Consider the following 13,899-nt stretch of genomic DNA (forward strand, 5'->3'; position numbering starts at 1 on the left):
ATCACTTACTCCCTATGTGATCTTGGGCAAGTCACTAAATTTCTTTGTTTCCTTATCTGTAAAATAAGGGGGTAGGTTTGATTAGATTTGGGCTTCTTAAATATTTCTTCCATAATGGACCTCTTTGCCAGTCTTGGGAAGCCTATGGAGTCCTTGTCAGAATGTTTTTTTTTAAAATTAGTAATTGAAGGAAATGGTAACTTTCAGTTAAGAGTTTAGTGAAGATGAAGATGCATTTTTTTTCCATCGAAGTTCTGGGACCCCTGAAAATCTCTCCAGCAACTTCTGACTGCAGGTTAATAACCCCTGCACTATAAACTGTTTTCAGTTCTAAATCCTATGACCCCACAGGCTGGAGGGTGTGTGTGTGTGTGTGTGTAAGTGGGGGGGGAGAATGAGGAGACTGGGATTAGATGGGAGGCAGAGGACTTCCCTATCCCCCAACTTGTACATCCATACACCTGATTGGGAAGAAGAGAGAATTCAGAGAACTGAATGAAGCTGGGGAAAAAAAATGTTCGGGGTGTCTTGCTGTCTTCCTCTTGGCCCCTTTCTGTCCCTCTCCTTTCCCCTTTTCTCTGGCTATTCTTATCCTCTGCCCGCATCTCAGCGGCCTGGATCTCCCAACAAAGAGGCGCGAATCCTAATTAGGGCTCGCTCTGTCCGCACAGGAGAAACATCTGTTCCTCTTCCCATTTCCCCATCGGCTTGTTTGCCCCCTTATTCGGAAAACGGATTCGTGCTCCTGCGGGAAGGTCCCTTCCTCCTCTGGCTGAGATGCAAGGCTGCGGACAGAGGGATGCTCAGATCAACTTCACCTCGCAAAAGGCGGTGGAAAGGGAGCTCTGTGCAAGCCCCGGCCCCCATTTCCAATCTCCCCCCATTCTCAAAACGAAGGCTTGCTCCACTTCCCCCAAATGGGCACTAGGGGGAGCTCTGGCAACTGGCTTCGCCTTCTCCGCACGGTCTCTATCTGGGTTAGGTTGAGCTTAATAAAATATATATATATATCTCACTATATATATTTCCACGGACTTGCAAAAAAAAAAAAAAAGGTGGTGGTCGGGGTGGGGAAAGTATCGGATTCCCTCTCGCCCCCTCCAAGGGAGCGTAGAGAAAGTTATGGTTCCGGGGTAACATCGTCCCCTTTCTCCCCCGTTCCTCGAGCCCCCACGTCCCCGGGGCCCCCCACGGACGGGGTGCCCAGGGGGGGACGGGTGAAGGCAGGCAGGGAGCCCGTGCTGCAGGGGCAGCGCGCTCCGGCGCGGAGATCTCGATCTAGGCTGCGGCAGGGGAGGGGCTGGAAGGGCACACGTTAGGGTTGGGGGTGAAGGTGAGAGACACGCGGGGAGAGCTTTAGCGCTGAGAAATGGAGAAGCACACGAGAGACCGCGAGTGCCGGGGACAGAGCTGCCCTCCCTCCACTCCCCCACCTGGCTTGTCCCCCTTGGACACACAGAGAGAACCCCAATCCCGAACAGCGGCAAAGGGCTTCAGAAATGTATTCATTTAGTTCTAGCTGGAAGACTTAGGAGCTTGGCATTTAAACGCCCTTCCATTCTGGAAGGAACAGCGTGCTTTTAGCGCCTTCATTCATTGGGAGGGTTGGTTAAGGGGGGAGAGGAGAAATGTGTGTGTGTGTGTGTGTGTATCTCAGTACACCACCAAGTGGCACAGAACAGTGATAACTAAACTTAGAAAACTTGCCCAAGTTACTGTCGAGGAGGTGAAGATACATCAATTGACAGAAAAGCGTTTGGGACAACCTAGTCTCCTGCCCCTTTGGAGGCAAAACCATCCCTCCCTCTCCTGTTGTTCTGACATAGACTCATTTTTTTTTAAAGGGACATCAGGAATCCCATCTGGAGAGATTATTTTGTTGTGACCTTTGGGTGGGATTCATTTTTTAGATGGACCCCTGCCCCTCCCCAAGACTTAGTCCAAGCTGCCTTGAAGCCAGACTCAGTAAACAGTCTTAATCAAACAATACCTCCAATCGCCTCCACCCTGTACTATTTTCTTATGCTTGAACTTTGAGGAAGAGGTCAGGTGGGCTTCTCTATTTGGGTTGCTGGGGACATAAGTCTGGGTCCTTTTATTCTAAGGATGGAAGTTTTGGAGACCTCCTTTCCCAGGAGAGGAGGGAGGGGCTCAGGTGAAGAGTGCGAATTTCAGGAAACTTCATCTCAGAGATGGATGAGGATCTGTAAATGAGAAGGTTGTACTAGATGCTAAGTTCCCCTTCAATTCTGAAATTCCAATGTTAGATGCTGGGGGGTGGGGAGGGAGGAGGGGAAGCAGGAATAAGGTCCTTATTGGAGTCATTTCTGCACTTTGTGCCCAAACCAAGCCTTCCTTAGACATACGGTTAGCTCTCAGATACTGAGGTAAGAAGAGCTTGGGTAGCCTTTCCCAGGACTTTCCCTTCCCCCAAGTGTCTCTGAAGAAAAAAGCACAGCCATCATATAATTGACTTTTTATTAAGATTATAAATTTAAACAAATAATCTGAACAGTTTTACCCGGTGATATACAATTTCATATGCACAAAATACAAGGATACAAAGAGGGCAGTGAAGGGAATGTGTGTCAAACTAGCAACTTTTGGGTGAGGACACACAGTGTTGAGTGTGGCCTGTAAGACAGGCTGCCCAAAAACCCACCTTTTTACAACAAAAGGTCTTTAAACTAAACAAAAAAATATTGATACATATCTGAAGACTACAGGACAGTATTCCTCACAAGACCAAAGGATGCTGGTTTTATGAAATCCAATTGAAGGCTGAAACCAGAACACTTAAACTTTAATAAACACACACACCCACACTTGACCAGAGACTTGGTTAAAAGAAGAAAAAAAAAGTTCTAAGTTGACTACTTTTCCTGGCTTCCCCATGGAGGGGGTGGGGGTGTGGATGGGTTACAGATCAAGGTAAGGGATAAATTTCTTCCCTTCCCTTCTTGAATGAAAATTAATTTCATAGAAAAGGCCTTAGTGCTGTGCATGATGGGAAATGTAGTTTACTTTGCATGCCCTCCATTGGTCCCCCCACAAACACAGTGTCCAGCTCATGGGAGGGTCCAAAGATTTCTGGGAAAGAACTAAGGTCAGAGAAGATTGAAGCCCTTCTGCTTATTCTCCTCAGAATTACAGCTGTAGAGGAAGAGAGGGAAGGGAGGAAGGTGTACATAGAAAGATGGGGAGAGTGGGTATTTTAAAAATAGCATTAAAAAGTTGAAATGTTTTTATTTCTGCCTTCCCTTTGAAAATGCTAGAGATCCAACTAGAGTCAGAGGCCGGCGAGGAATGGAAGTATAGGCTAATTGGAAGCCTTCCTCGAGCTATTAATCTTTCTCTAATTTTTCCTGTTTCGGACCAAAAATTTTCAAGGGGGAAAATTTAGATCTACCTCATACCTTCCAGTTCAGTTTCCTCTCAGCTGATTTCTTGAATTCAGTTTTAAAGAACTGACAGCTTTGATGTGGAATTGATCAGACACTAATCCTTCCAGGGACATGATAAATCTTCCCTCCGTTTTTCCCTTAACCTGAGTGCCCCTAAGGGTAAGCCAGGGCACCCTCCTAAACCAGGATCAACACCAGAGTCTAGGCAGAGTTTTTGGCCTCTGTGCAAGGCTTGTAACCCGTCTTTCCCCCCAAATTTCCTCTTGTAGCAAGCAGCTCTCGCCTCACGTGGCTGCCTCCTCCACCGTTCACCATTGCAATCGATACAATTAAAAAGAGAAAGGTAAACACAAAGAATATTTAAATAGGCGCTTTTTATCTCTGCAAAAATAAAGTCCAAGATCTTACATTTTTTATTTTACAATTTATAAAACATTAGCTGTCTCCCCTCCTCCCCCACAGAACACCCTTTAACTCCCCAGGCACCCCCTCCCCTCTTTCCCCCATTTCCCCTAGTCTTTTGTCTCCCACTGTTCCCGAACCCCTAACTGTGGCCGGGCACTCTCTATCCCGAGCTCCCCTGGTCCCTAGAAGGCCACGATGGCCCGAGTCCAGGCTCCCAGACTGGCCAGAGCCTGCTTGCTGCACAACTGCCCGTTCAGAGACTGCTCCGAGTCCGGCTGCCGGCTCACTAGCCCAGTGAATCCCGAGCCGAAAATCGAGATCAAGTTTGATATGTTGGAAGCGTCTGGGGACGACTCTGGGCAAAAGTCCTCAAAGCGGGCACGCTTGCAAGGGGTAAAAGGGGGCCCGCCCCCGGGGGGGTCTCCCCCCAGTTCCCCTCCCTCCTCCTCTTCCTCCTGTCCAGGGTAGTACTTGCGCTTGGTGCCTGGCAGCGCGGTCGGGGCCGGCACTGCGGGGCCCAGTCCCGGGGCGCCCTGCCCGCCGCCGCAGCAGCAGGGGCACTGCGCCGAAACGCAGCAGTCTTGGTGCAAGTAACCGTTCTCCACTGTAGTCACCACGTGAGTGTCTAGGTCCAGGACGGTGGTCTGGCTGCTACAGTGTAGACTTCCCCCGGCCACCGGGAGCGGGCTGCCAGCGAAGTCCGAGGTGAGCGGGTATACGCCGCCCGGGGCGCAGCAACCACCGCTCCGGTAAAAGCCGGGGGAGGCGGTGGAGGAAGGAGCAGCAGAAGCAGCAGCGACGGAAGAGGAAGAGGGAGGAGAGGAGGAAGGGTCCCGGGTGCACAAAGCTGGAGGCGGCGGCGGCTGTGGCTGCGGGGAAGGGCTCGGCTGGAGCGCCAAGGTCTCCTCCCGGTGGTGCGCGCCGGGCAGGAGCGCAGCGCACACGGGCTCCAACAGCTCCCCAGCGCCCCCGCCTCCGCCGGCTCCTCCCGCGGGCGCCCCGGCGGCGCAGCTCCGGTGCTGCTGCAGCTGCTGCTGGTGGTGGAGGTGCAGCTGATGAAGCTGGTGCAGCTGCTGCCGGGCCCCCGGATCCCGTTCCTCCGGGTCTCCGGGAAGTTGGAGAGGGCTGAACTCGGCCACTTCACCCGCGGAGCTCATCATCATGCCGCCGCCGCCCGAGTACGGCTGCTGCTGCCGACGGTAGAGCTCGGCGTAGCGCTCGCTCAGGTAGAGCTGCCGCGCGTTGCGGAGCACGTAGGAGACCAAGAGGTTCTTGTGCAGCTTGATGCCGCCGCGCTGGGTCCGCGAGCTGTGGATCTTCCGCAGAGAGATGGTGATGAGGCTCTGAGCGTCCAGGGCGCACTCCATACTCCTCCGGAGGGACTCAGCACCACCAGCCGCCACCGCCTCCTGCCACCGCCGGGCGCATAGACACGCACAGCACCGCGCCGCGCGGGCACTGGAGAGACTTGGTGGGAAGAGCGAGGTGGAGGAGATAGAGATGGGGGACTCGGGGAGGGGTGGGAGGCTGTGGGCAAAGGGTGGGGATGGTTGCTTCCACAGCCTGCTGCTGCGATGTGAAAGAAGGAGGAAAAGGAAAGGGGAGTCTCCTCCGTTCAGCGGGTCGACATCGCTCGGAGAGGCGCCGCCACCATCCCCGCTGCGCGCCCCGTCCGAACCCGACCGCGCAAAGCAATGAGCTTTCGCCGGTCCCAGCCCCCGCTATTTATCCGGACGACAGCGCCCCGCCCCTCGCTCCCCAGGCCAACCAGCGCCCCCGTCCCGGTCGGAGTGACAGAGACTGCCCGCCCCAGAGTCGTCTGTCCGTCCAATCAGACCAAGGCGGTTCCTTTGTCCTATTCAAATAACGAACGGACCCAGGGCCGCTGCCGGCGCCGCAGTGTGCGCTGCCTGGAATGTTCTCAGGAGAGAAGGCTGGAGCTGCCGGAGCCCGGAAGGCTGAACCTGCAGCTGCCCCTGGTCCAGGACCGCAGTGGCTGTGAGAGACACACACCGCAGCCCCTCCACGCTCCTCTGATGGCAAAAATAAACAAAGAGAAACAAAGCCACGGCTCTTTCCCCCTACCCTTCCGCGTCGCAGGCCTGCGGCTCCCCACGGAGCAGGACTGAGCGCTCACCTGCGCGGCGGCTCCTCCCCTTCCCCGCCGCTCAGCCTCACCTGCGGCAGGTGTGCGCGCGCGCCCCCTCCCGCGCTCTCCTCGTCAGAAGGTTCCCGCCCACGGGCACGTGACCTGCCCTCCGGCGCTCCCCCTCACGACACCTGCAGTGACAGAAACTCGCACAGGTTCGGCTTCCTCTCGAGGCCCTCTCTGCCAACGTGCAAGGTGGCTCAGGGGCTTCATCCACTTCCTTCCCTGACTTCTCCCCTTTATTCCCCGTCCTCTGGACCTTTGCTCTGTGCTTGACTGCTTCCTATGTCTCAGCCACCATTACTTCAAGTCTCTCCAATGGAGTTTCCCTCTCCCCTTCCCCTTCCTCTCCGGCCCTATGTGTACACAGTCCATTATCAGTCTTGATCCCTTCCCGATCACTTGGACACATGAAACTTCATTGTCCTTCAGCAGGAATTCAAGCAGCCCTATAAATAAAAGAGTTGAGAAAACAGGAGAAGCTAACTTTGGTTCAGAGTAAGACAACTTGTCATAGAGCTGAAAAGGACTCTCGTTTGACAGATAAGGAAAAAGGAGGCATGGTGGTCCTCTGTGGACCAGGGAGGTGAGCTGCCTGGCCTGGCTCACTCTCTAACGTCCTCTAGGTGGATGAGGAAAGTTTCTCTTCCAGACCTGGGCCAGTTTATGACACTCAGAAGGTAGAAACTGCAGAAGCCTTTAAAGGTTTCTAGTTGACATCTAGATTGATATCTAGTTGATAATTTTAGTGCCCAACTTCCAGCATCTCAGAGAACCTCCCGACTTCTGAGAATCCATAGTGAGGAGATGATTTCCCCATTTTGAAAATGGGGAAAATTGAGACCGGAGTTAGTTTTGGGTTATATTGTACGTTCTGAACTGTTTACCGTCCTCCTTTCTCCATCCCATTTAACACATACGCACATCTAACCACAAACACACACATATATGAAATCATGCCATGCATACTCCTATTTACCGGTTCTTTCTCTAGAGATGGATGGCATCTTCTTCAAAAGTTTTTGTAATTGATTTGAATATCATAAAACTCAGAATAACTTAGTCATTCGTAGTTGTTCTTGCAGCAACATTGCTGTCCTTGTATGCAACATTCTCTTTTTCTGCTCATTTCACTCTTCATTATTTCAGGCAAGTCTTTCTATATTTTTGTTCTAAAATCAACCTGCTCATCATTTCTTAAGGCAGAGATTATTCTTGACAAGAGCTAAGTCAATAACATAAATTCAAGTTAAAACATTTGTTCAAGTTCTTATAAAATCAACCTGCTAGGATGACTGATGTGGTAGAAATAGCATTGAGGGTCAGGAGACCTGGGTTTGAATCCTGCTTCCAACATTTACTAGTTGTGGGAACTTGGGCAAGTCACTTTACTTCTCTCCAAACCTAAGTTTCTTCATCTGCAAAATGGAGATTATATACTTGTAATTACTATCTTCAAGTGTTAATGTGCAGAAACTGCTCTATAAAACTTAGAATATAATTTGAATTTAAATTATTATGAATATTGTTGGACCCAGGGGCCAAAACTCAATTCTGAATCCCAGAGAATTTTTTCAGTTTTATGATCTGAAACATGATGAAACAATCATAACTATTATTAGGGGAAGTTTTAATTCACTTTTAAGAGTGTTCAAGTAAAGTACCCAGGTTAGGGTACTTTCTATCCAATGGACCATGCTTCTCCTTCCTCCATCTTTTTTTTTTTTGAAAGGAAATCAGAACAAATTCCCTACTTTTATCCTGAAGCTCCTGGAGTTGAACTAAATTTCTGGCACAATTCTGGACACATAGTAGGTACTCAGTAAATAACTTGTTTAATTGAGTTGAACATCACTAATCCTCCAGGTTCACTTTAATCCTGAAGTACTACTTGTAGAATTGTTGAGAGATGAATTCTGGCACTGCTATTTTGCTTCTTAGGAAGTTCTGACATGTTGCATCTCCATCTTTTGAGGAACAGAAGATTTCCCCTCTTGATTTCAGAGCAACAAATCCATTCTGGTTCTGGCCCCTTCCTCTCATTATCATCTCCTATCCCTGAGGATGTGAGGGATACACAGCACCCAGACAAATGGAAATCATTAAATGAGTACCTAGTTTTTGTCAGTCTTTGCTTTGGGGTTGGATGGGGTTTGGGGATATAGGAAAGGTTAGTTTGTTTTGTTGTTGTTGTTGTTGTTATTGTAAGAAAATATTTGCCCAAGCAGTTTTTTTAAAAGTTCTAACTATTGGGATCCTTGCAGTGAATGGGAGAAAGAATGTGTGTGAGTAGAGGTTAACTTCTTAGGTTTATAGAATAAAGGAACTTTAGAAATGGAAAAGACCAGTTTTTAGAGAGTATCTAGCTAACTCTTCTTAGAACTTTCATAATAGGTTCAGGTGAGAAGGTATCTTCTGAGGTAAAAGGCCAGATTTGTTTATTTGGACTTCCTATGGAGATTGAGGTTCAAAGTCTTTTAGAGTTACTTAGGTATCCCTAAGAGAGGAAGGTTGGGGAGGTAGTACAGTATACTAGCTTAATTCCCTTCTAATGGCTTGGAGGCAGCTAGCTTAATGAGTAGAGTGTTGGGCCTGGAGCCAGGAAGATCTGTGTGCAAATCCTGTCTCAGACACTTATGAGCACATGACCCTGGGTAAATCACTTAACCTGTTTGCATTAATCTAACAGAGAAGGAAATGGTAAATTATTCCACGGTCTTTGTCAGGAAAACCCCATACAAGATCACAGAGAGACTGAACAACAAGAGGAGAATGGAGGAGGTTGAGCTAGAAGCTGGACCTTTGAAGGAGGGAAGGGTATGGATAGGAAGGAAGAAGGGCAGGACATGAGAGATTATCTAGTCTACCTCTCTTCATTTTCAGATAAACAGAGGCTGGAAATGGAGAGTGAAAGAGTCGGAAAGGTCTGGTTTCAGATCTCATCCCTCACAGTTACCAGTCGTTTAACTCTGAGCAAGTCACTACCTTTCAGAACATCAGTTTCCTCATCTATTAAATGGAGGTAATAGCAGTATTAACTGCAACTTCACATAGTCTATGAATAATTTGTTGGTTGAATTATTAATGCCCAAAGTGCAAGACAGGTTGTGCCAGAGTGGATCTGGGTGAATACTAACTTACTCTAGGTGCTGACCAGGGCTCCCCAAATCAGATTCCGACTGATGACAGAGTTGTCAATTAAATTCTCATTCTGACAGCCTTGTTGTGAAACTCAAATAAAATAATATTTTTTCAAGCACTTTGCAAACTTTAAAACATTATATAAATGCCAGGCGTTATTATTATTTTTATCATTGTGAATTGGAGAGTGTTACATTTGGAAGGTATTCTATAGGTAATGAAACTGAGGCCCAGAGAGTGAGAAATGACACCCAAAGTTCCAGAGTGAGTTGGCGACAGATCCCAGAATTCAGACTCCCAGTTTTTTCTAAATTGGAGCTAGAGGAACAGACCTGTTCAGTTCCCATCCAGCAGTGCCCTTACTTCTGCTATCCTTAGAGAACCTTTTCTGATAATCGAGCAGATGGAAGGATGAAAAATTAGAGGTTTCTTTTTTAGCTCTGAGCTCCTTCTGCCTCTTTTGCTCCCTACTGTGTCCTCTTGCAGTGTGACTGCACCTTTTGACAAAAGACAGCTCTAGCACAGGCCCTTTGGAAACTGTTCTGTTGTCCACAGGGGTCACTGTTGAGGCCGCCTGCCTTTTCTCAGCTTGAGTTCCTTCCCCACTTTCACAAGTTTTGATCTTGGGACATAAGCAAAAAACAATATTATTTTACAGTTAATTATTACAGTTTATAAGGCAATAGGACTTACTGCTGATGGAAATTTGGAAGGAGTATGAGGAGTCTGATTTGGGGAACCTTTGGCAGCACGCAGGGTAGGTAGCACTCACCAGATCTTCCCTGGCACTACCTGACTTGGACTTTGGGAGTTAATGATTCAACCAACAATTGTCCATTGAGTGTCAACTGTGGGCCTGGGCCTTTGATAGGCACTGTGGGGAACACAGGAAGAGAAGAAAACATGGTTTGGGCACTAAAAGATGAAGAAAAGAGCAGAGGGTCCCATTTCCTGTGGTTCTCTAGGGCCTGGGAGGACTGGAAAATCCCTTTCTTTGTTCTTTTGTCTCCATTCAGGTCCAGAACTCCAGGGTGGGTGATAAAAGGACCTCAAAATCTGTTCCTTCTTTGAGGGAGCCCCATCTTGCTTTCCTTAAAACCTTGGAATCCTCATTCCCTTCTGAACTATGCTGTAGATATTACCCTTCATACTTTGTCTTCCCCAGTAGATAAAATAATCCAAGGCAGTAACCATATTTTGGGCTCTTTTTAATGTTCTTGTAATGCCTAGCACATAGCCCTGTATATAGTAGAACTGTGGAATGAATGAACTTTAGGGAGTGGGGGAATGTGAAGGGAGTTCTCTAGAAAGCTTGGTCTCTTAGTGTGGTCTAATGGAAAAGCCTGGAACTGGGAGCCAGGAGAACAGAACTGTTACCCTAGCTTTGCCAGTTGATGACTGGATTGCTTTAATCAAGTTGAATCACATCTCTGGGCACCCATGTCTAATGAACAGCAGTAGTTCAAATAGAGATATAATTCCTGCCTTGCCTTTCTAGAAGGGTTGCAGTAAGGATCAAGTGGAAATGCCTTGAAAAATTTCATAAATGGATTATTATTAAAGTGATGAGACCTTTCCATTTATTATACACACCCCCATACATTATATATAGACACCTCTATAGACGTCTATAGACAGTATCTATCTATCTATCTGTCTGTCTATCTATCTATCTATCTATCTATCTATCTATCTATCTATCTATCTGTCTATCTATCTATCTATCTCTTCTAATTTCACTGGGAGGTATCAGATTTTTCAGATGTTCAGCCTGGGAAAGGTTAATCCAGCCTGGCAACAGTTAATCTCTGAAAGTATTAGAGGAGTGGGAGGGAGGGGGGTGGAGTTGGGGGAGGGGAGAGGAGGGTATCTATGCTTCCTGGACAGGAATTGTTACAACTCACTTAGTAGAGACCTTTATTCCCAATATAGTGGGAGATCAGAACCTAGGTCGCAGATAGTTCTATCAAACAACCTCCTAATTCCAAATGGAATCCTAGCGCTTCTTTTTGGTAGGGGTAAGACTCCTTCCCTACTTTCACCCAGTGAAGGAAACAGTCTCCCATCTTAGTATTTACCCTTCCCTGCCTCATTTCCAGACATTCCATCTCAGGGCTCTGGCATTCTCTCTGACTGTCTGTCACCCAGTCAGGGAATGCTCTCCTTCCTCACCTCCTCCTCCTGGCTTCCCTGACTTCCTTCAAGTCCCAGTTAAAGTCCTGCTTTCTACAGGAAACCTTCCCTAACCCCTCTGAATTCTAGTGCCTTTTCTTTGTTAATTATTTCCTATTTATCCTATATTGTATAGAGCTTGTTTGTACATATTTGTTTACTTATTGTCTCTCCCGTTAGGCCGTGAGCTCCTTGAGGGCAGGGACTGACTGTCTTTTGCCTCTCTTTGTATCCCCAGCACTTGGCCCAGAGCCTGGCACATACACCCAGTAGGCATTTTATAAATGCTTACTGACCAAATCAGATTTTCTCTAGATCATGTTGGACCCAGACAAGGAGATGACGAAAATTTGGATTGAATTTGGCCAGTGCAGATGCGGATGTGAAGATATACCTCTCTAAGGGGTTTCCCCTTGGTCTAATCAGAATTCATCAGATCATAGAATCATATTTAGAGCTGGAAGGGACTTTAAAAATCATCTAGTGCAATTCCTTCATTTTACATATCAGGAAACTGAGACCCAGTGGTTAAGTGACTTGCCCTTGGTCACACAAGTGAGTGGCAGAAAACCCAGATTTTCTACAGCTCAGCATTCTTTCTATTGCACTATGATGCACTGGAAAGCTGGAGGTCATGCAGGACCAGGCTCAGTTCCTTCTGTGAACTAATATTAATAAGTTCATATTTCCATAATGCATTGAGGTTTGCTCACAACCACCCTATGAAGTTGATAATCCAAGCTATTACCCCCATTTACCTCAGGAAACTGAGGATCAGAGAGATTGTGACTTGCCCAGATCACACAGCTAGTAAGTGGCAGAAATAGGATTTGAACTCAGCTCTTCTGACTCCAAGACTACTTTCCATTACATTCTGCTATTTCCCTTTTTAAAATATAAGCACTTATTGACAAATGTAGTAGAACCCCAACCCACCTTGCTTGACTGGCTGGTCTGGCCAACACTGCAGCCTGAAAAGAGATTCTGATATAACCCTCTAGTTTTCACTCCCTGGGTTTGCAGAAGGGGCATTGAAAATGCCTCTGGGTTCCTTTCTCCCAGTGGAAGAATATCTTCTGCCAGTGAGGGAGGAGGGGGGAAGACTTGCTGCCAGATTTTTCTTACAAAGGACAGAGAGTCGGCTGCAGTCCTAGAAAGCCCAGCCTTCTTATTCTAATGCTGCTTCCGGTCCCTCTGGACACCTCCTCTATAAAACTGGGTCTGTCTGGGACTCTGAGGAGAGAAAGAATTCCCAGAGAGAGAGTCTGTGAAGGCCTTTTAGGATCTCAGCCTCAGTGCATTCGAAGTATCTTCAATTCTAAGCAAGCAAAAGAGGTTGTTTTCATCCCTTGTTTACGAGCTTATTTATCTCTCTCATTTCTGATTCCTCCCTCTATCCCCCCACCTCCTTTAATTGTTTCTGCCAACTGGACCTTTCATTCAAGACCTCTCCCTCCTCTCTTGGTGTTTTGCTCCCTCTCCTTACTCCCCCCACCCCACTATAGCACCCACATCCCCTTCCTCTGATCCAAATACCCTTGCAATCTGTTCTAATTCTGGGAAGCATCAAGATGTTTTGTAGTCCCGTCAGTCTCCCCCCCAAGTTGGGAATTTTTAATGTTGCTTACACAATACAAAGCAGGTTTTTGTTGTTGTTGTTCTGAGAATTTTATTTTTATTATTATTATTTTTATCATTGGTTGTGTTTGTGTGACAGTCCAGTGAGTAACAATTTAGCAGTCTCTATTTTATACCTCTGGGAAGATGTCTTTATTTATTTTTTTTAACAGTTCCTGTTAGGATTTCACTTCCAGAGCTTTCTATAGTCTCCATGGTCTATAGGGGTGGAAGTTAGTCATTAATAGCTCCTTGAATTGCGAAGTATTTTGTTAGGACTTTTTTGTATAATAATTATTTGGAACTTATCTTAGTTACCTTAGTAAATTGTAAGCTACAGTAAGGGCAGGGCCCAGTTACCTTTACCTTTTCCCCACATTAGCCTTTCCTTGGATCTGTTCACTTGGCCTTTTAGTCTCTCCCTTCTCTAATACTAGGTTTCACACAGCTGCCAAAATAATCTTCCTAATGTATAGGTCTGGCTGTGTCACTCTCTTGCTCAAAACTCTTTAGAGGCTCCCAATTGCCTGTGTAATAAAATTTGTGGCTGGCATTTAAGGCCTTTCCACAATTTGGCTCCAACCTACCTCTCTATCCTGATCCCACACTACTTCCGCTCATGTGATCGATGTTCTAGTCAAGCTGGCATCCTCCATATTCCCTGCCCTCATTCTGTCTTTTTCTGCCTCCATACATTCATTCCAACAGTTATTCATTCCCTCCATTCCTGAAAGGCACCTCTTCCCCCTCCTATTTCTTGTAGTACTTTTTTTTGACTCTTTTTTTTAATCGCATCCTACCTTGAATTACACTTTTTTGCGTACAAGCTGTAGTCCTCTCCTCATTAAAGTGTTTTCTTCCAGGCAGAGCCTGTTTTGATTCTCATCCTTATATCTCTTGCATAGGCTCCTGCACATATCAGGCACTCAATAAACTTTTGTTGAATTGAAGTGGGAATTGGTATTAATTAGCTGGGGTGATATATTTTCCAAAGAGAGGAGTGAGAAGGGA

At 47.0% G+C, this 13,899-nt stretch overlaps 1 protein-coding gene across 1 annotated transcript; it reads right to left on the reverse strand.

The window, feature by feature from the left end:
* Positions 1-2,464: 2,464 nt before the first annotated feature.
* IER5L (immediate early response 5 like) lies at positions 2,465-5,534 on the reverse strand. The gene has a single exon (XM_072632664.1). It carries the CDS (start codon positions 5,174-5,176, stop codon positions 3,992-3,994), a length of 1,185 nt encoding a protein of 394 aa, XP_072488765.1. The 5' UTR covers positions 5,177-5,534; the 3' UTR covers positions 2,465-3,991.
* Between the last annotated feature and the right edge of the window lie 8,365 nt (positions 5,535-13,899).

Source organism: Notamacropus eugenii, chromosome 1 (genome assembly GCF_028372415.1).
Source record: "Notamacropus eugenii isolate mMacEug1 chromosome 1, mMacEug1.pri_v2, whole genome shotgun sequence".
NCBI lineage: Eukaryota > Metazoa > Chordata > Mammalia > Diprotodontia > Macropodidae > Notamacropus > Notamacropus eugenii.